The following is an 18,983-nucleotide window of genomic DNA, read 5'->3' on the forward strand; positions in this document are numbered from 1 at the left end:
GGGAATTCAGTGAATTCAGTGGTTCTGGGAACAAAGGGAACAAATGGCTTAAGAAAGGAGGGCAGTGTCCAGGTGTGAGTGTTCACTGCACCGGTGCCCAGACTCCAGGTGTGACACTGGGCACTTCCTTGTGGTGTTCCTTGGGACTCCTGCATCATCTGGGATGGGGAGCTTGAGGAATGGGGGGTCTAGGCAGCCACCACCTTTGAGTCCCCACATTTCCAGACACTTCCACAGGCAGAAAGCCAGACTATCTAGAAAGAGGCCATTTGCCTTCATTTTGAAGTGCGTTTTTATGGGGGGGGATGATGTTTTTCTAATCTGGGGGCCCCATGACTGCTTGTCAAACTACCCTCATAGCAACTGGTTTGTTTTCTGGCTCTATTTGAGTCATTGTGTTCATAGGAAAAATGAATTCCCTTTCTCACGTATGAGAAAGTCCTGTTCACAGTAGTGTTGGCCACTTTCACATTTGTGCTGGGAACAGGGACGGCTTTGCACCATTCTGTCAGGGGACAGAATCAGTGAGGCCCCGGGATATCCAGGTGTCCTTAGAGGGACCTGGAGTTGAGTCCACCTGCACATCTTCAAGGAATTGGGAAAAGCAAACTCTCAAGGCTAACTTTTCTCTCAGTATTCTTACCCACATTGGGACATTCTTAGCAGATGAAATGTGAATATTCTTCAGGAAAAGAGCCGTGGGGAAGCCCACAGGTTACAGCTGACCTCAGCTGTTCATTCCAAACTGCTGACTTTCCATCATCTGATCTGCGGCCACTTGAGTGGTGAGGAATGTGCTGGCCCCTGCTCTGCCCGGGTTCAGGGGCTCCTCCTTCTGTTACAAGAGTGACATTTATTTCTATGAATATTCTTTGGCTGCTGTTGCCAAATTCTTGAACTGCCGAAAAGGAAGCTTGGTTCCCTTTGGGGCTGTTCGAATATAAGCTGAAATTGACACTATTTTATATGCTCATAAGATTGTCTCTTGGGAACCAGAGCGTGAGTGCTGTTTCTTCAAAGAATTTTATGCTGCTGTCGTGTTTTTATAAAGGTGTTTAGAACCTCTTATCTCATGTTTTATTCCAATGTCCCTGCTCTATAGGCCCCACGCCTTGCAGGGTGACTCCAGGGCTAAACCTCTTTTTGCACTTTATTTTTAGACTTTGATATTCAAATTCTACTTTGAGTTAAATTTTAAATCCCATGTCAACACCGCTGAGAGTTTGAGGACACGTGGCCTGACTACCCAGGAGAGATTCCTGTGCCACTTAACGCATCTCCCCTCTTTAAGGACACAGGGTATGTCTCCCTTCTTTAAAACAGATGGAGCAGCATTAGTTTCTCCCCCGAGTGGTTTTGGGGTCACTTCCATCCAGGCTTTGGGATATAAAGTGCCTCATAGAAGTTTGTAACAATTGAGAGCAAAGGAAACGAGACCTATCCAGGGATCCTGTCCAAATAGAAAATAAACCCTTTTGCCCCTTAATCACTTGCTTACAGTTTCTGAGAGCATGAAGTAAAGGCTCAAATTAGGCCCTGTGGGCTAGTGAAGTGCTTCTCCTTTTGTGGCCTTGGGAGGGAGAGAAAGGTTGGAGCTCCCTGGGCTGTGGTCAGGCCTGTGGGTCTCAAGTGACCTGTGGACAAATTCTTAAGTTGGGCACTCTCTCCTCCGAGTCTGCCAAGTCTTGCCTACCCAGCCCCAGCTGTCCCCTCCGCCCGGAGCCCCCAGGTGCCAGGCTTCCTGCAGCTCAACCCCTGCACCAGCGGCCGACTGATGTCTGTGATCCCTGCCCCCCAAAGCACACAGGTCCCCCCCAAAGCATGCATGTGTGTTTATTTATATCTATGTATTTGATATGATGTAAAATATTCACAAAAGAGAAGTGAAAAGGAAGTGGATACAGGCAGCCAGAAGTTCTAACTGTCCCTGCACACTCCCTCGGCCCACTGGGGTCTGGTGCAGTAAATCGGGGGTCTGAATATCTTCAGGGGCATGGGCTTCTTTGCAAATCGGATGACTCCTGTGGATCATCTCCTCTGGAGAAGAGCACGTGGGCAGGTATGTGTGTGTTTGTGTACTGAGGTCCTGTCAGCGAGGTGCCCTCTCCCCGCCCCTGCCCTTCCTCCATGTACCAGGTGCTAACAGGTTGCTCGAGCAGCAACCAGCCGGCAGTGCTAATGTGCTAGGTAGCTCTCCCCCCGGGGTCCTAATTCCGTGAGTCAACTGATGAACAGCTCAGACCCCATAGGAGAAGCTGTTCTCCAGGTGGGCCTGGCGCCTGGGGCTCTGCTTGCCCCCTCTGTTCCCTGCAAGCCTCTTTCACTAAAGCTCATTGGAAGGCAATTCATTGTAGTCCTAAAAACGCACAGAAATATGTGCTGCTTTGTTGGGATGTAAGCAGAGAGGAGGGGCTTCGTGAAGGAGGGAAAGGAAACCTCCTTTGAACTTGGTCCAGGAGTCCAGCTAATACAGTTGATTTTTTATTTATTCATGTTATTTTTTTGGCAGCCCTGTGGCATGGAGCTCCTGGGCCAGGGATCAGATCCGAGCCACAGTCATGGTCTAAGCCGCAGCTGCGGCAAGGCTGGATCCTTTGCCCAATTATGCCAGGGTGGGGATTGAACCTGCATCCCAGCTCTCCCAAGATGCTGCTGGTCCCGTTGTGCCAGCGGGAACTCCTAATACAGCAGGAACTCCCAATACAGTTTAATTAATAATATACACAGGTAATATGGTACTAGAAACTTGCAACGTGTTTTCAAGTGCATTGTTTTAGTTAATCGTTAAGTGTCCCCCAAGTAAAGTATAGGTGTTCAATAAATGCCTTGGAGAAGTTTAAAATACGTAGTATTTATTTCTTATAAAGTCAATAGATGAGGCTTATTAGGCTGGTCTAATGAGGGCACAGACCTGAAATAAGACCCAGTGGCAATGGCTGCAGGCTTATAATAGTCTCAGCAACCGTTTTTCCTCCAGAGTTTATTCTGATTGCGCAATATTGAAGAAAATCCTGATTCACAGAGATAAGTAGTTGTGAGAGGGAACATTAAGTTTGACCTTGAATTCTCAGAATAGAATTCAGTTAAGCAGAGACGGTGTGAGTAGTCCAGCCTGAGGGACTACTACACAAAGTGCAGCACAACTCTGAGTCCAGGCTCCAGCCTGTGACCACTCCGTGATGCTTCCAGGGTGTGTTTCTACTACACTTTTAAAAACTGCTAAAAATCCATATTGAAGGAGAAGTGGGTAGCTCATTTGGGAGATTTGGTTTGAAAACCGTGGGACACAGTTTGGAGACCACTGATGCTACACAATATCCAGGAGGGCTTTTGAGGGAGGCATTCGAGTTAAGGAAAGGTTTCTGGTGATGCTAGCCACATTCTAAGTAATGTCTGTACACAGTCTTCTCCAGGACTCGCATGGTTCAAGCACTGATGGCTGCTCACTCAGGAGCTGGTAGGGATGCTGATCAGTTGGGCTGGGGACAGTCTTTGTCCTGGTCCAGCAGGGGTGGGTCACTACCTGCGCTGGGCTGGCCCCATTTCTCCATGCAGGGTGGGGTGTTTGCTTCCACCTCGTGGCTCTGACTTCTGAGTCCCTGTCACGTGTGGATCCATCCCAGCCTCCATGGCTGGGAACTTGGACAAGGCAGTTTGTATGGGAGCCTTTGCTTCTCCTGCTTTGCTGGGGCCTCTGGATTCCCCAGCCCACACCCATGGGGGCCCCAGCCCAGCCCCTTTTCTCTAGTCTGCTGTTACTGCTAGTGGGGGCGGGGTCTCTGTAGGGAAAGGTGTAGGGCTAATCTCAGAATGCTTCCTGTTTGGAGAATGCATTTGGGAAAATACAGTGGTTTCATTGTTTAGAAGAAATCACCCAAGTGAGAGATTAAAAAATAATTCAAGCATGAGTTCTCTCTGTAGTGCAGTGGGTCAAGGACTGGGGTAGTCCCTGCAGCGGCTTGGGTTGCTGCTGAGGCATGTTCATGGGTTCAGTCCCCAGCCTAGTGTAGTGAGTTAAGGACCTGGTGCTGCTGCAGCTATGGTGTAGGTCCTTGAACCGGGACATTCCATGGCTGCAAGTGCGGCAAAAAAAAAAAAAAAAAAAAATTATGCAGTGCCTAAGGTTATGGAAGAGAAGTAATTCTTCCTTCCACCCTAGACCCTAGACCCAGCTGTGTCCCAGAGGCAGCTCCCAGGGCCTGTGCTCAGTGGGGCATCTGCGGGATACTTATCTGGGTGGATTAGCACAGACTGAATGCAGAGCAATGGAGAGCGCTTCTAGGTTAAGGGGTTTTTATGTGTTTCACAGTCACTGTCACTCTGCCCTGGGGATATGGCTGCCACTGCAGTAGCGCTGATGAGTTTAGGCTAGAACTGCTGCTTCGTTGACGGGCTTTGTGGTTGGTGATCCTGAGCTGATGCGTCAGTCTGGACATCAATGGGGGCAGACTCTGTCTGTGTGACCCCCGCATTCCCCTGCCCCGAGCTGTGGCAGTTGGAGGAAGCCAAGCAGAACTGCATTGCAGGACACGCCGGAACTGCATTGGGAGCTTGTGGCACGGGTAGCCTAGGTGTCTGAATGTTCTCTCTCTTTTACTGGAAATGCTGTGTATTTTTTGGTCAAAGAAGCAATTTTCAGCTCCAAGTGGAATAGAAAAGACAATAAAATTATTCAGGGCCTCTGAGTAACGGGTTTGTCTCTGGGGACACTGCCTGCTTAAAGCATTTAGAAGTGAGGTTGGGGTAAACTCTGCCTGTTTTTTGTTATTATGCCCGTGATGCTCACCCTTGGAGAGGCAGCAGCAGGCACAGCAGGTGCAGAAAGCTGCAGTCTTCTTCTTAAAGAAGAAGTTTCTCCCCATGTTAATAGGGTGGCAGCACTACCCTGCTGAGCCCTGAGACGTTTGTACAAAGCTGCCAGTGTGTGGTTACCAGCAGAGCTGGAGCTCCACCCCTCTCACATCCTCTTGTCTCAGTGACACTCTGGGGTAAGCTGGGGGGCAGACAGTTCATTGCAGAGAAAATTAGCTTCAACTTCTGTGAGATGGATGTGGGGAGGGGGAGGAGCCCCACCTTGAGAAACGGGGTCTGGGTTCCTGGGTCATTGTCCTTTCTGGGTGAGAACATGCCTCCCCAAGACTCTCCAGGTAGAGTCTCAGGTGGGTCCATCTAACAGGTGCTACCTGTCTGACGGTCTGTGCAGGGAACCCCCGGTGGGGGAGGGTTGGGGTTCATTCTCCTGGAGGTGGATTGGAACCACCTAAGGACAAGATAAAACCACGGCTTCTGCGAGGTAGATAAACAGAACCAGAGGGAATACAGGCTTCTCCTTGAGGTGAAATGAAGGATTTTCAGAAGCGCCAGTACATTCTTTGCCCCTCAAAGCCAAAGCCAAGGCCTTGTCCAGGATCAGAGCTCACCCGTGTCTATAATTAAGACCTCGTTCCGAGGACAGAGCTGGCATTGTTCTTAAACAAATCACTCCTGAACAAGGGATCCAGGTCACACGAGCTGCTTTCGAGGAAGGCCGTGCTCCCATCCAGGTCACCGGCATTCAGAGACCAGGACAGTTGGGCTAGTTCAGACATGGTCTTGCTCTTTCCTTCCAAGGGCGGACTTTGACGACACTGCAACCTACTCGGCGGTGGCAACCAATGTGCACGGACAGGTGTCCACCAACGCGGCGGTGGTGGTGAGAAGTGAGTTTGCTCTCATGGGAGGAGGGGTGTCTCCCCACCCTCTTTCTTCACCGTGACCGTGACCGTGACCACTCAACTGTCTCACAGGGTTCCATGGCGACGAGGAGCCCTTCTATTCCGTGGGACTCCCGATCAGATGTAAGTTGATTATTTGTCTTTTCGTGCAGAAGAATGTGTACTGACATAGCGCATAACTAAAAAGATACTTTCTAAGCATCAAATCTTTTTTAAAAGCCATATTTCAAAAGACCCTTTCTCCTGGCCATGGTCTGTGTGCCGATAGTCTATTGCCATGGATTTGGGAGCTCAGAGTGATGGGACTTGGTGGGAGTCAGGGGTCTTGGGGCTGATGCCGGATTTAAACCCTTTACTCTCTGCACATGGTCCCTATGCAGATGGCCTCCTGCACACCCTGCCCCTCCATCCTCCTTGGGCACAAAGGACCAGATATGACTTCACGGCTGGCTTTCTGGTTCTTCAGAAGTGGCTGAGTCAGCTTGGGCCCTGTAACAAACACCATATTCAGGGCTTGAACATCAGTCAGTTACTGACCTCAGCTCTGGTGGCTGGAGGCCCAAGGTCCAAGGTGCCCACAAGTGATGAGCCTGAGTCCCAGCTTGCAGATGCCATCGTCTCATGTGTCCTCACCAAGGAGCAGAGAGGGCTCTGGTCCCTTCCTCTTTCTCCAAGGACACTAATCCTAACTCGGGGCCCCACCCTCAGGACCTCATCCAACCTAGTCACCCACAGGCCCCCCTCCTAACATCATCACACCAGGGTCAGGGCTTTAGCACAAAAGCCGGGGGATCAGACATCCCACCCACAGCACAGCTCATTTGAGGACCTGAGCACAGGAGGCGGTGAGGAAACAGGCTTTGCAGGGCTGGCTGGCTACGTCCACCAGCCCCTCCTGCTGAGACTGCATTCCTTTGCTCTGTGCAGTGCCCTTGTCGTCCGTGATTCCGTACACGCACTTCGACGTCCAGTTTCTGGAGAAATTCGGGGTCACCTTCCGAAGGGAAGGCGAGACCTTGACTCTCAAATGCACGCTGCTGGTGACGCCAGACCTTAAGCGGGTGCAGCCACGGGCTGAGTGGTACCGGGACGGTGAGTGCCATGGCCATGGCCACAGACACAGGTGACGCCTGCCTTGCTCTGGCTTGGATCTGGGGCACACGGGGGTAAAAGTGTGTTTTGAAACTCCGTGTGACTGGCGTTATTTCCATGTCCATGAGAGCTTCGGGTTGCAAAGTGAGTGAGACTGGGGACCTGCTTGACCTTGAGCTTCCCCAGGGACTGTGGTTAACAGGGAGCCCGGGGTAGGGGGCACTGAGGCATCAGGGGTGGTTATGGCCCCATAGACAGCATCTCTCTGTGGTGGGGAAGCCTGAGTGGGGTGTCTGTTTCTTTACGTTTTCCGTTGGCCGAAACAACAGCTCAAATTTATTAGTTATTATGTCCTGACCCTGTCTGGGCCTGATAACCTACATGGTTTTCGTAAGGACTGTGAGAGGGATATGAGTTAACCTCATAGGTGAGCAGCTGGACAAGAACTTCCTCAGCCCCCACCCCCAACCCCAGGAAGTGGCAGGGTTGGGACTCGAACCCTGCCCAGCCAGGTGCATGCAGACTCCAGAAGGAAGCTTCTAAAAGGAGCTCGTTTCTGTGGATTCAGTCACAGAGTGTTCTGCCCATACTTAGTCAGGATCTAACACCATGCAAAATATTACAAAGAATCATATACTATAAGATATTTATAATCTAGTTGTGGAAAATACACAAAATGGCAAAGCAGTGTCTTTTTGAAGTATAAGAACTGTCCCAGAACAGGGTGTGACAGTTTGTCAAAGCCGTGGTACTGGCCCCGCATACTGTCCAGGTTAGCCAAGAAAGCATGTTTGCCGTGATGATGGAGAGCCTTATGGAAAGAAAAAATAGGTTGTTGAAAGATGAGAAGGCTCTGAACTGGTGAAGAGGGAGGGCCCCTGTGCCCAAGCACAGGGCAGGGGACAGCAGAACGTGCCCGAGGCCAGAGGAGCTGCCGTGACCTTGCCCTTGGCCGCCCGGTGTGCACTGCTGGCTTGGAGGCCTGAGACCCGTGATGGGATCATGTCTGATTTTCATGGTCCACAAGGCAGAGGAGGGGACGTGGAGGGAGGGGGAGTCTGTGATGGCAAAGGAGATTTCATTTACCTTCGTAGTGGAGATTTCATTTACTTTTGTGGTTCTAGGTTAAGATCTCATAGATGTTCTAAGGTTCTAGTTTGCCCTTTCTGGAGATAGCTTTGAGGAGAGTTCTGGAATAGATTTGAGGAGCGTTCTGCTGGTTCCCAGAGAGTGTTTGCATTGATTTGAGGTTTTCTTGTGACTAGAAAGTACCTGAAATTCTGGGGAGACCTGGTTTCAGTCTTGACTGATCAGAACGGAAAGGTAGGTTCAAAGTGGCGTCTGACAGCCGGCCTCCACAGGGAGCCGGACAGTGGTCAGGAGGCTGAGCCAAGAGAGCGCCACGCTGTTGGTCATGACCAGACCTCCACAGGTTTACTTCTGTGGAACCAGTGGAGACCATCCTCTGCAGCTTCCTTCTGGAATTAAGATGCAAAGAGATGCTTTATACTCTTTAAAGTTAATGAGCTGTGAGCCGCCTGTGGCTTGTAAGCCCAAGGCCCCAGTCTATGAAATGACACCCCTCTGCTGGTCCGGGAAATGCACTGACACAGTTTAAAGATGGGCTAGGGTTCTAGAGGGATCACTGACCGGGAAACCCCTGCTCCTGGCAATAAACCTGAGACCACTCCAGGTGTGATTTACTCTTGAGGGCAATGTACTAAGTCACGATGAGGTTATGGGGCCAGTGAGGGGGTGGGCTCCATGCCAGCCATGTGTGCTGCAGCCCCTGTGTGCGGGGGGCAGCTGAGGGGCCTGTTCTGTTATTTACATTCCTGTGTGTGAACGTGCCACCTGTCTGGTCTGATCAATTTTCAGACACCTTTCAGCTTCTCTGGCACATGAGCCAGGGTAGTCCCTGCTCTGAATAATCCCCATGTCTTCATTCAGGATATGATAACAAAACACACCACAGACAGAGGCTTAAACAATAGTCTAGTTCTTGTGGTTCTGCAGGCTCAACACCAGGGTCAAGGTGCCCGCAGATCCATTCCCGGTGAGAGGTGCTTCCTGGCCTTCTCCCTGTGTCCTCACATGTGCGGCTGCCTTCTCCCTGTGTCCTCACATGGCAGGGGTTGGTCCTTTCTCTTCTTAGAAGGACAACAGTGCCATCACAGTGGCCCCACCTGCATGGCATCACCAACCGTAGTCACCCCCAAAGGCCCCCACTCCTAAACGTCATCCCGTGTAGGGTTAGGATTCAACCTATGAATTTGGGGAGGGTCACAGCTCAGTCCATTGCATCTGGTGTTATTTTGGAAGTTCTTGTCATTTCTAAATTCACCCCCAAAGCTGTGCTCACCTGAATGCTGTTCTGGCATGTCACCTGCTGGGAGATCCACAGCCACTGCTCTCCTCTTTAGAGGGAACCATCTAAATAGTGGGCTTCAGGGCTTGGCCAGACCACGAGGGCTGCTAGCCAGACAGCTTGGGCTCCCCTGAGAATGGGTATCATCAGGGTGTGTAGTGGCTTCATCTGATGGTCACAGCAAAGCAGCTATGGGGTCCCTGGGGCGGGCAGGGCATGGCAGCGTCCACTGTGGATAGTGGCAGAGGCTAGGGTCCAGCCGTGAGATCTGCATCTCTAGGGAGGTTTTCTAGGTTCCCTAGGAAGTTACAGACCTTCAGACACAGGGTAAAGGAAGGAAGTGCTTACCTGGAATAGGACTAAATAGCCACGTGTGAATTTTTTGAGCTGGGGCACTAGGCATGGGGTCAGGAGGCAGCCTGAGTGCCGAGCTGATGTCTTGATGCTGCTTCAGCACCCTCAAAAGATCTTCCCTGAGCCTTGGCTGGAGGAGAGGAGGCAAGGATGCCCAGGTTTGAATCCTGAGAGCACACAGGGATCACTGGGGAGGCTTGAAATAAGCCCAGTGCTTGGGGTCAGCCTGAGAGTCTGGCTCCTTGTGGTTCTGCATTTTTAGGATTTTCCAGATGATCCTCATTAGGAAACAATTCTGAGTGCCTCTGAGATACAAAGGGGAGGGGGAAGTGGTAGTAAAAACCTCCACAACTTGAGCATTTCCAGAGGATGAGCAGCAGGATCTGCCTGGAAGGGGACAGGTGGAAAGTACCCTTGAGAGGGTGATCTGGGCTTGGATTGTGGACAGCTTTGGACACTAGGATGTCAGTTCCAGCATCCTTTATTCAGGCATCAAAGTCCAGGTATTGCTGACATGGAAATATCCCATCTCCATGTGCCTGCTGGTTGCATGGGGTGTATCTTCAATATTACACGGATTAATTAAATGCATGAACATTCATTTACCTGGAAGATAATCCAGTCTTTAAGACTACAGCATACTAAGGCGAAGTGTGTTAACATTTAAAAAATTGGGATCAAATGGAGAGAATGAGTTCGATAACTAGGCTTTCAGATCTAATATTTTAAAGTATACATCCATCTATGCTGAGAGGCTATGTCAGTCCTTGCCGCGTCCAGTGCAACACGGCAACGGGAGATTCTGGAAGAAGGACGGCAAGGTATAACCAAACACACAAGACTCTTTTACATTTAGAAAGTGGGGGACCAGGAGGCACCTAGGCTTTGGCCCTTGTGCCTTTTATTAAGGAAGGTGACCTGTGTAGGTTAGTGAGCACAATCAGGCATAGGCAATGACAAAGCACCTCTTAGTGAATAACAAAGGAAAGGATTAGCACTGGTGAATTACCTCTAGGGCATAGTGCGGCCGCTTGTAGAATAGCACGGTTTATACGTGACTCTCTTATGTTGTCTTTGAAGGAGATCCTGTACTTTAGAACTCTGCGTCAGCAGATACTTACCTCCTGCAGAATTCAGCAGTTCAGTGGTCTCCAACAAGTCCTTACCCAGAGAAGTAGGATGGGCGTTCCCATCCTGGCAGAGTGGAAACAAATCCGACTAGTACCCATGAAGATGCGGGTTTGATCCCTGGCCTCGCTCAGTGAGTCAGGGATCCGGCATTGCTGTGAGCTGTGGTGTAGGTCATAGACACAGCTTGGATCCCACATTGCTGTGGCTGTGGCGTAGGCTGGCAGCTACATCTCTGATATGACCCTGAACCTGGGAACTTCCATATGCCACAGATGTGGCCCTAAAAAGCCAAAAAAAAATTGGATGAATTTTGTGAAATTGGGGTATTTTTCCATTGAGTTAAGGTTTACAAGTCAGATCTTATCACAAATAAGACAAATAAAAGGATAGGACTGTTGAGAAAATCCCTAATACTCTGATCAATAGTATATCAAAAAATGTTTTCAGGCTTTTTGTTTTTGAGCATTTGCTACAGCCTCTGGGTTTATGTGATGTAACATCCAGTATGGTTTAGGTCTGTGTCCCCTGGAGGACACCTTGCTATTTATGTCTAAGGCCAGCTGGTGGGGGCTTCCTGGTACCAGTGTGGAGGGTGAGCGCCTTTGAAGGCTCAGCAGGGCCCATTTCAGAGTCTCGCCTTCCCCCTCCAGGGCTGATCCAGTCTGGGCCGTGAAGGCTGTTTTACCCGCCCTGGTTGGGCGTGAGCCCCAGGTCAGGCTGGCATGTCTGTCCTCTGTGCTCTCTGGTCCTGGGCGCTCCTGAGCACCACTGTCCTTGACCCCCGTCCAGATGTGCTGCTGAAGGAGTCCAAGTGGACGAAGATGTTCTTTGGAGAAGGCCAGGCCTCACTGTCCTTCAGCCACCTCAACAAGGACGACGAGGGCCTCTACACCCTGAGGATCGTGTCCAGAGGCGGCATCAGTGACCACAGCGCCTTCCTGTTTGTCCGAGGTGCGCGGCTCTGGCGGGCAGGTGTAGGCAAAGTGGGCACTGCTAGAAGTTGGCCTGCAGCCAGGAGGGGTTTCTGGGCTCATCCCACCACGTGCATGACATAAGCAGGCATCATTAGGGTGGGTCAGAAGGAGAGCTTTTTGTCTCAGTGCTGCATTGCTGGAATTTATAGCCTGACTCCCAGAGTGACCACAGAGCACTGTTCTTCTGGAGGGTCCAAGGCTGGAACCGGGCCCCTTGGGTCCCCCTCACCTCTCCCACCCGAAACTTTATAACAGGAGGGGGGGCGACGGCTGGGGCGATGGCCACTGTCATTACCACTCCTTCGATTCTATGTATGTTTAAGACAAGAACAAGAGGGCCACACCTCCGAGGTTTATGTCAGGCAGCTTCATCCTCATGCGAGCCCCCAGGAGAGCTCGAATCATCCTGCCCGTGAAGGAGGGCAGAGTTCACAATAGCCAGGCACAGTGTTGGATGTTTTCCATGTATTACATAGATGTACTTGTATATACACATCACACTTAAATTTATGCATTATCCCTCACGAGCCTAAGGTATACAGGCTTATAGGTGTATATAGTCATAGGCGTATGTATATATGGTGTGTCACATACACACACGACCTTACCTGCCCTGTGCTCTGTGTCCCTGCTCCTTCCTGCCTACCTCGGGCTCCAGGTCATATGTGCCTGGAATAATGTGCCAGCATGTCATAAAACGTATGTGAAATGGGTAAAATGATATATAATATATAATGTACATGTATGTATGTGTATACGTACAGGTAAATGTATACATATGTGTGTATATACACACACAGATATTCACATATGTATATAAAATCTAAAATTCCTACAACAGTTTTGTAGGAAAATATTCTCTCCTTTTCAAATGGAAGTGTGGAGGCTCAGAGGCCTGGGCCTTTCCCTAGAGGGAGGCACTAGAAGCCCGAGCAGGTCCCCCTGGAAGCTGCAACCCTGTGTTTGGGGCCAGCACCTCCCCCTGGCCGAGCCCTTCCCTGTGTGTGTCCTGGCTGTGCGGTGACCTCAGGCACAGAGGCCCCTCCTGGTCAAGGCACAGCTGACACCCCCCCCCCCCCCCAACCCCAGGACACTGGCACAGTCTGTTCTGCGAGGCTGGTGCCCGTCCTGACCCTGGAGCCCCCAACTCCCTCCCCTCCCCATCCTGGCTGCTCTGCCCTCTGCCCCCACACCACCCCACCCCCGGCCTTACCTGCCCTGTGCTCTGTGTTCCTGCTCCTTCCTGCCCACCTTGGGCTCCAGATCATATGTGCCTGGATTAGCACTGTCAGCATATTATTTTTTCTGAACTGAATCAAGGGTTTTATCATTGGGGAATATTTTAACTTAAAAAAAAGGACAAATGCAAAACAAGTACACACCCACCCTCCCCACTCCCACTGGACAGCATAAACTTGCAAGGTTTAGACACTTCCACAAAGTTTTACCATTTTTATGAGGCTGGCATTAAAATGTCCCTGCCATCTCTGAGCATGCCTTCCAGCAAGGGCTTTGCCCCATCAAAGCGCAATGAGTACAATGCAGCTGAATTGCCTGGCTTATACCCAGCTGCCAACAAGAAGGAAATAATGCATATTCAGAGGAGTTTGTTCCCATGACTTTTTGAAGATTTTGGATAGGAGAGAAAATATTTGGCTCTGTGTCAAGGAAGCCTTAGCTGTTAATATGCTGAGGAGACAGGAGCAAGGAACTAACTGTACTGTGTGCTTATGCAGCTGAGACAGCCCAGCGGCTGTGGTGACTGAATAAAGACACATTTTAGATAAGGAAATTAATCGTTCAGTATGTTAACTTTCTAAATAGCTCTGTCAGCCTTCAGTGCCGCTGTAACTAAAATAGGAAAACAGATTTAATTGCACTGTGATTGTAACCAGGCTGTGGAGCGGACCCAATATTTGCTCACAACTTGCTAGAAAAAAATGTAATCCTCAAATCTTTTGAGGATCCTGAAGCATTTGAGGGCCTAAGGTAATGTGTCTTGGGTGTTCAAAGTCCTCATTATTATCATCCTTTCATCGGTCAGTTTTTGAGGGCATGACATTAGGTGCCAGTGTGACATCGACATGACATTAGGTGACAGCGTGCCAACAGCAGAAGATGCACTTCAGTTTTGGATTCAATTATGAAAAACCATAGACTTGGGTGTGCAGTAGAGAATAGGACCTTGTGCGTTTAGTCTCTCGTCACCATCCATCACGGTTGAGTCATGTGGACGTGAGGGTTGAGCAGGACCAGGGAGAACAGATTCTGAGTTTAAAGTCGTTGTCACCACCCCTCCCTTGGTGCATGCCTCCCCTCCCCCAGATGCTGACCCCCTGGTCATGGGGGCACCGGGTGCGCCCATGGATGTGCACTGCCACGATGCCAACCGGGATTATGTCATCGTGACCTGGAAGCCACCCAATACGACCAAGGAGAGCCCGGTTCTTGGCTATTTCATTGATCGGTGAGTGTCCATTGATCCCTCAGAGGATGGAAATGTTCCTGAAACAAGAGTTACCTGTGTTACTCTGGACAGCGAATGTGGATATTTGTCTAAACTCAAGTTCAAGACAATGTTTTTGATGGGCTATAGGTACAAGAACCTGGTTATCTAATGCCCCTGACTAGGGCATGGGAAAGTATCACCAGAGGGTGGGGCCTCATGTAATCACAGTTGATTCCTTTAATCCCGCCGTGCTTCTCCAGGCTTTCCTGAAGTTCCCCCCTGAGGCTGGGGATGGGCTCTGGCCAGGAGACCCTCGCCTAGCCCTGTTCCTTCCTCTGACAACCAGGGCTGGGGCATGGCGACATCCAGCTGAGGACACCAGCTCATTACTACCCAAAGCCCAAACTTCTCTGTTAAATAATGTGTTTTTGTTTCAAAGTAAAATATATGATGTTTCAAGGAACAAAATTTTGGACTTTTTCTTTGAGTAATAATGTAAATGCAGATCATCATTAAACCCAAAGGAGTTTTAACTCTTTCATGTTCCTTTGCTTAGGATAGTGCTCAGATCCTGGGAAGGAAACTGAACAGAGTTGTGAATTTATTGGATATGCAGTTTATGCTTCAAAAACATATTTTAATCACTGATAGAAATATAGTTGAAGAAAATGCACTTAGAAGTAAGACAGAATGGTATAAGCTATTGAGGAATAAGAGGGTGGGTCTGGGTAGGGAGTCATTATTTTATTTGTGTAAAACACAATAAGATAGGGTAGTTATTTCAGAAAAAACTATCATTCTAGTTCTTTTTGTTTGTTTTTTGCATTGATTAAATTCTATTCGCCATGCAACAAAGCTATGTGCTTAGATAAAATACTCACAACCAAGGCACTATTTGATAGGCTAGAATTTGATTTACATTGTTCAGGGTTTACCTTGAATTAAAAAACAAAAAGCAAAACAAAAGCTATTTTCTATTCTCCTTCGATATTTGATCATTCTTCCAACCATTTGGATTTCGGGTACTTTCTCAGTTAATATTCCAGTCTCCTCTCTCCCTCATTAAAAAGACAATAGCAGGAGTTCCCGTCATGGTGCAGCAGAAACAAATCTGACTAGGAACCATGAGGTTGTGGGTTCGATCTCTGGCCTCCCTCAGTGGGTTGAGGATCTGGTGTTGCTGTGAGCTGTGGTGTAGATCGCAGACACGGCTCAGATCTGGTGTTGCTGTGGCTCAACAGCTCTGATTCGACCCCTAGCCTGGGAACCTCCACATGCTGTGGGTGCAGCCCTAAAAAGAACCTCCTGGATCCAGAAGTTCCTTTTCTGATGCCCTCCTGTCCTGGTAACTTGCCAGGTGGGGTGTTGACCTGAGCTGTTCCCTGGCAACTCTGCCCCCCGCCAGCCTCAGTCTTGACCACATCAGACTGGCTGAAGCAGGTCAGCACAGGCAGTCCGAGAACATTCATGAAAAATCCTGAATAGTCAGGAGAAAAGAGGGTTGATTCTTCTTGAAGTGCAGGCACAACCCCAGGGCTAGACCACTCAGAAAGATGGATTTTCTGAACTTGCTCTTTCTCCCTGGAAATTGATGAGAAATTTCTATACTGAAATTTCTCAATCTGTCAAGTGTGGAGGATAGGAGTTCCCACTGTGGCACAGTGGGTGAAGAACCTGACTGCAGCTGTCCAGGTCCCTGCAGAGGCACAGGTTCAATGCCGGCCAAGTGCAGTGGGTTAAAGGATCTGGGGTTGCTGTAGCTGCAGCGCAGGTTGCAGCTGAGGTTCATATTCAGTCCCTGGCCTGGGAACTTCCATATGCCATGGGTGCGGCCACCGAAAAGAGGTTAGTCTTTTCCATATTTCCAGGTTTCTGATCAGAATTTGATGTTTTCAAAACAAAACAAAACAAAACAAACAATCAAACAAAAAACAACCCCCCTCCCCAAACTTCTAAATTCTACGAGAAGGGTTCTATCTAGAAAGAAACATCTTAACGTGATGGAAGTAGATGGGAGCCTTGCAGTGAGGATTTACTCCGTGGCTCTGGAGAGAAAGATGCATCTTGGGAATGAAGGGTGTCTGTTTCCTGAGCCGCAGCAGCAGATGAGCTGGGGACTGCACGGCACCGGGATTTTATGGTGTAACCTGGAAGAGAACTATTGGGGATAGATCTGAAATAACCTTTGGGGAAGATTTTGCCTAAATGTGTTTGAAGTCAGAAATTAAGCTTCAGCTATAAGTTATAAAGGCTCAGGGAGATGTATGTATATACATGACATTTCCTAAATAGCTCTGTCTTTTAAAGTATTAATCAACTATAATAAAAAAAATTTTTAAAAAGTTTATTTCTACTACTGTTTGTGTAAATTAATATTTCAACAGCATCAATTTTTACCAATGGGAAATGTTCTCATAACTGTTTTCTATATGTAATATACATGCATAATGTATGTATACACCTGTATATACTTCTTAGACTGATATATTTGCTATTCTCTACTCTTTCTATAACTTGAAGGTGTGAGGTGGGGACTGACAACTGGGTTCAATGCAATGACGCCCCTGTGAAGATCTGTAAATACCCCGTGACGGGGCTTGTTGAAGGAAGGTCTTACACGTTCCGTGTGCGAGCTGTCAACAGCGCAGGGGTCAGCAGGCCTTCCAGAGCCTCCGAGGCTGTGGCTGCCCTTGACCCTCTTGACCTCAAACGGTTACAAGGTAGGTCACTCAGATCTCAAGGTCCATCGGTCTCATGTGATTTGTTTCGTCTCTTCTCCCCACCCCCAACTTGTATCAGAGCCTTGAGACCATCTTTAGGACTATGTGGCATGGCTGAATCTCATGGGCTCTGAGTAGCCATCAAGGTCATGTTAAGGGTGGGGACACCTGGCTGACTTTTCCACCTTGAAATGAAGGTGTTTCATCTTCCTATGGCTCTTCCCTGAAATCCAGTTAAACCAGTTCAGAACCAAACTTTTCTTAGTCCACTGATGTAATTTCAACGCCTAATGCATCTTAGAAGATGTTGAAACCAAGCCCTTCTGAATTTTAATTTCACACGACACAGATTCCTCTCTGGGATTGGGCCCTTAATTACGGTTTTAAGTGAGTCACTGCATCTTCCTTACCCATGTGGCCTTTTGGATCCAATACAAAGAGCTGAGAAGCACTGGATATCTTAGCACCACTTCCAAAATGTCACCTCTGATCACTTGAGAGGCGTGCGTGCCCTCTCAGTGCAGGCAAAGGGGGCTCCGAGAAACCAGTGCAATCTGGAGGAAAGCGTGGAGTCACATTCAGCAGCAACCTTTCTCTCTGCAGGGGTCCATTGGGAGGGCGATAAAGACATCGTGATCTATCAGGATGACCTTGAAGGTAAGGAATTCCTCACCATCCCCTCTCTGCTGCTTATACCCTGGGAATTCGGGTTGTGATTAGAGACGAGGGAAACAGAGGTAAAAACACCTGTGTGGTGAATACACTTTTCATGTGTGAAAATAAAAATTGTGGGTCATGATTAAGGGCTGTTGAAGTCAACAAAATCAGCAGGGCAGAGGCAGGAGTGAAAGTAAGGAGGTTGGTGGAGTTGGGGCTGCATCTGAGGTCTCGCACATCCCCAGGGACCTACAGAGAAGTAGCCAGACCCAATCTGAAACCTGATTCCTGGCCGAGCCTGGGGGTCCTTTCTCCCAGACTCTGTGACAGACAGTGTTTTGTTCAAATTTTTTAAAGCAAAAATTTCCTTTCTAACATTTTAATTAAAATGGTTTTTTTTTCCCTTACCAAATAGCATCCCTGTGGTTTGAAAGTTTGCATTTCCTTTTTTATATTGGATTTTATGATCACTTGTCCTTAATATTCCTTCCTGTGATTGATAGATAGCTGGGGAGAGTATAGTATCATTAACCAGAAATCCAAAGATTTTAACTGGAATTATAATTAGAGAACAATGAGTGAGAAATAAGAATTAAGAAATGACTTAATTTGGAGCCATGGTCCCAGGAGATGTACTTTTGAGCTGTTTTTAAAAGTGGCAGCTGATCCAGGTGTTCCTCCCCAGAGAGCTGCACAGTCAGAAGGGCAGAGGTTGACTCTGTCATTTGCCCAGATAATATCCAAACCCTGTATCTTCTGCCCCATAAAGATTTGTCTCTAGTTTCTCAACAAGAAGAAAGACGTTATTCTCAGAGGAACAGCCTTCAAGAGTTTTGATTAATTCCATGGTAACTGTTATAGTCCTAGTTAAAACCTCCACTTCCAGAAAAAATCTGAAACTGGGAAAGATGCCCAATAAGTAAGAAACAAAAGAAAACAGTTTAGAGGACTGTTATCAAGTCATTGATATTATGACTTCCTAAACCACTGATTAAAATATAAATGTTTGAATGAATAAAAAATGACCGCATTTATATTGGAACAGATATTGCTGTGGGAGGCCAGCCTGTAGAAAATATGCATTTTTGACACGAGAGAGGAGAAAGAGGTTTTTTTCACCCCTAATAGGCAGATCAGTCAGTAAGGAGAGAAGTGATCTTAATTATCCTGAGTGGGCTTGTCGGAGTTCAAATTGGGTAAAAACTACTTAAAATGTGAAGATGTAAATTGCTATACAAATGCCACACATCCATGATGAAATCTGCATTGTGTGAAGGTCACTGTGAAAAGCAAGGGGTATGAAGTCACATCACCTAATACAGCTTTCAAGGTAGGACGATGCCCCCTTGGGGAGAACAGCTACCTTTTATATGTAGATGTGGATGTGCTGGGGTATAAATAGTCAGCCATTCATTATATGCCAAGTCAAGAAATAGTTCATTTTCCAAGACCTGGTTTTCCAGTGGATTCCGTGGAACTTTGTTTCACAGACACAATAGGTCTTATTTCCAACTGGAATAAAGT

At 48.3% G+C, this 18,983-nt stretch overlaps 1 protein-coding gene across 1 annotated transcript in view; it reads left to right on the plus strand.

Annotated features, from left to right (window-relative positions):
- The window catches only part of MYOM2 (myomesin 2), a 75,159-nt gene that overhangs the window by 13,535 nt on the left and 42,641 nt on the right, over positions 1-18,983 (plus strand). The window contains exons 7-13 of the mRNA XM_047772240.1: positions 5,611-5,699; positions 5,787-5,837; positions 6,642-6,806; positions 11,449-11,610; positions 13,959-14,100; positions 16,603-16,802; positions 17,406-17,459. Of these exons, the coding sequence (XP_047628196.1) occupies positions 5,611-5,699; positions 5,787-5,837; positions 6,642-6,806; positions 11,449-11,610; positions 13,959-14,100; positions 16,603-16,802; positions 17,406-17,459 (863 nt within the window). The remainder of the gene's footprint in view (positions 1-5,610; positions 5,700-5,786; positions 5,838-6,641; positions 6,807-11,448; positions 11,611-13,958; positions 14,101-16,602; positions 16,803-17,405; positions 17,460-18,983) is intronic.

The sequence above is a fragment of the Phacochoerus africanus genome, chromosome 3 (genome assembly GCF_016906955.1).
Source record: "Phacochoerus africanus isolate WHEZ1 chromosome 3, ROS_Pafr_v1, whole genome shotgun sequence".
NCBI lineage: Eukaryota > Metazoa > Chordata > Mammalia > Artiodactyla > Suidae > Phacochoerus > Phacochoerus africanus.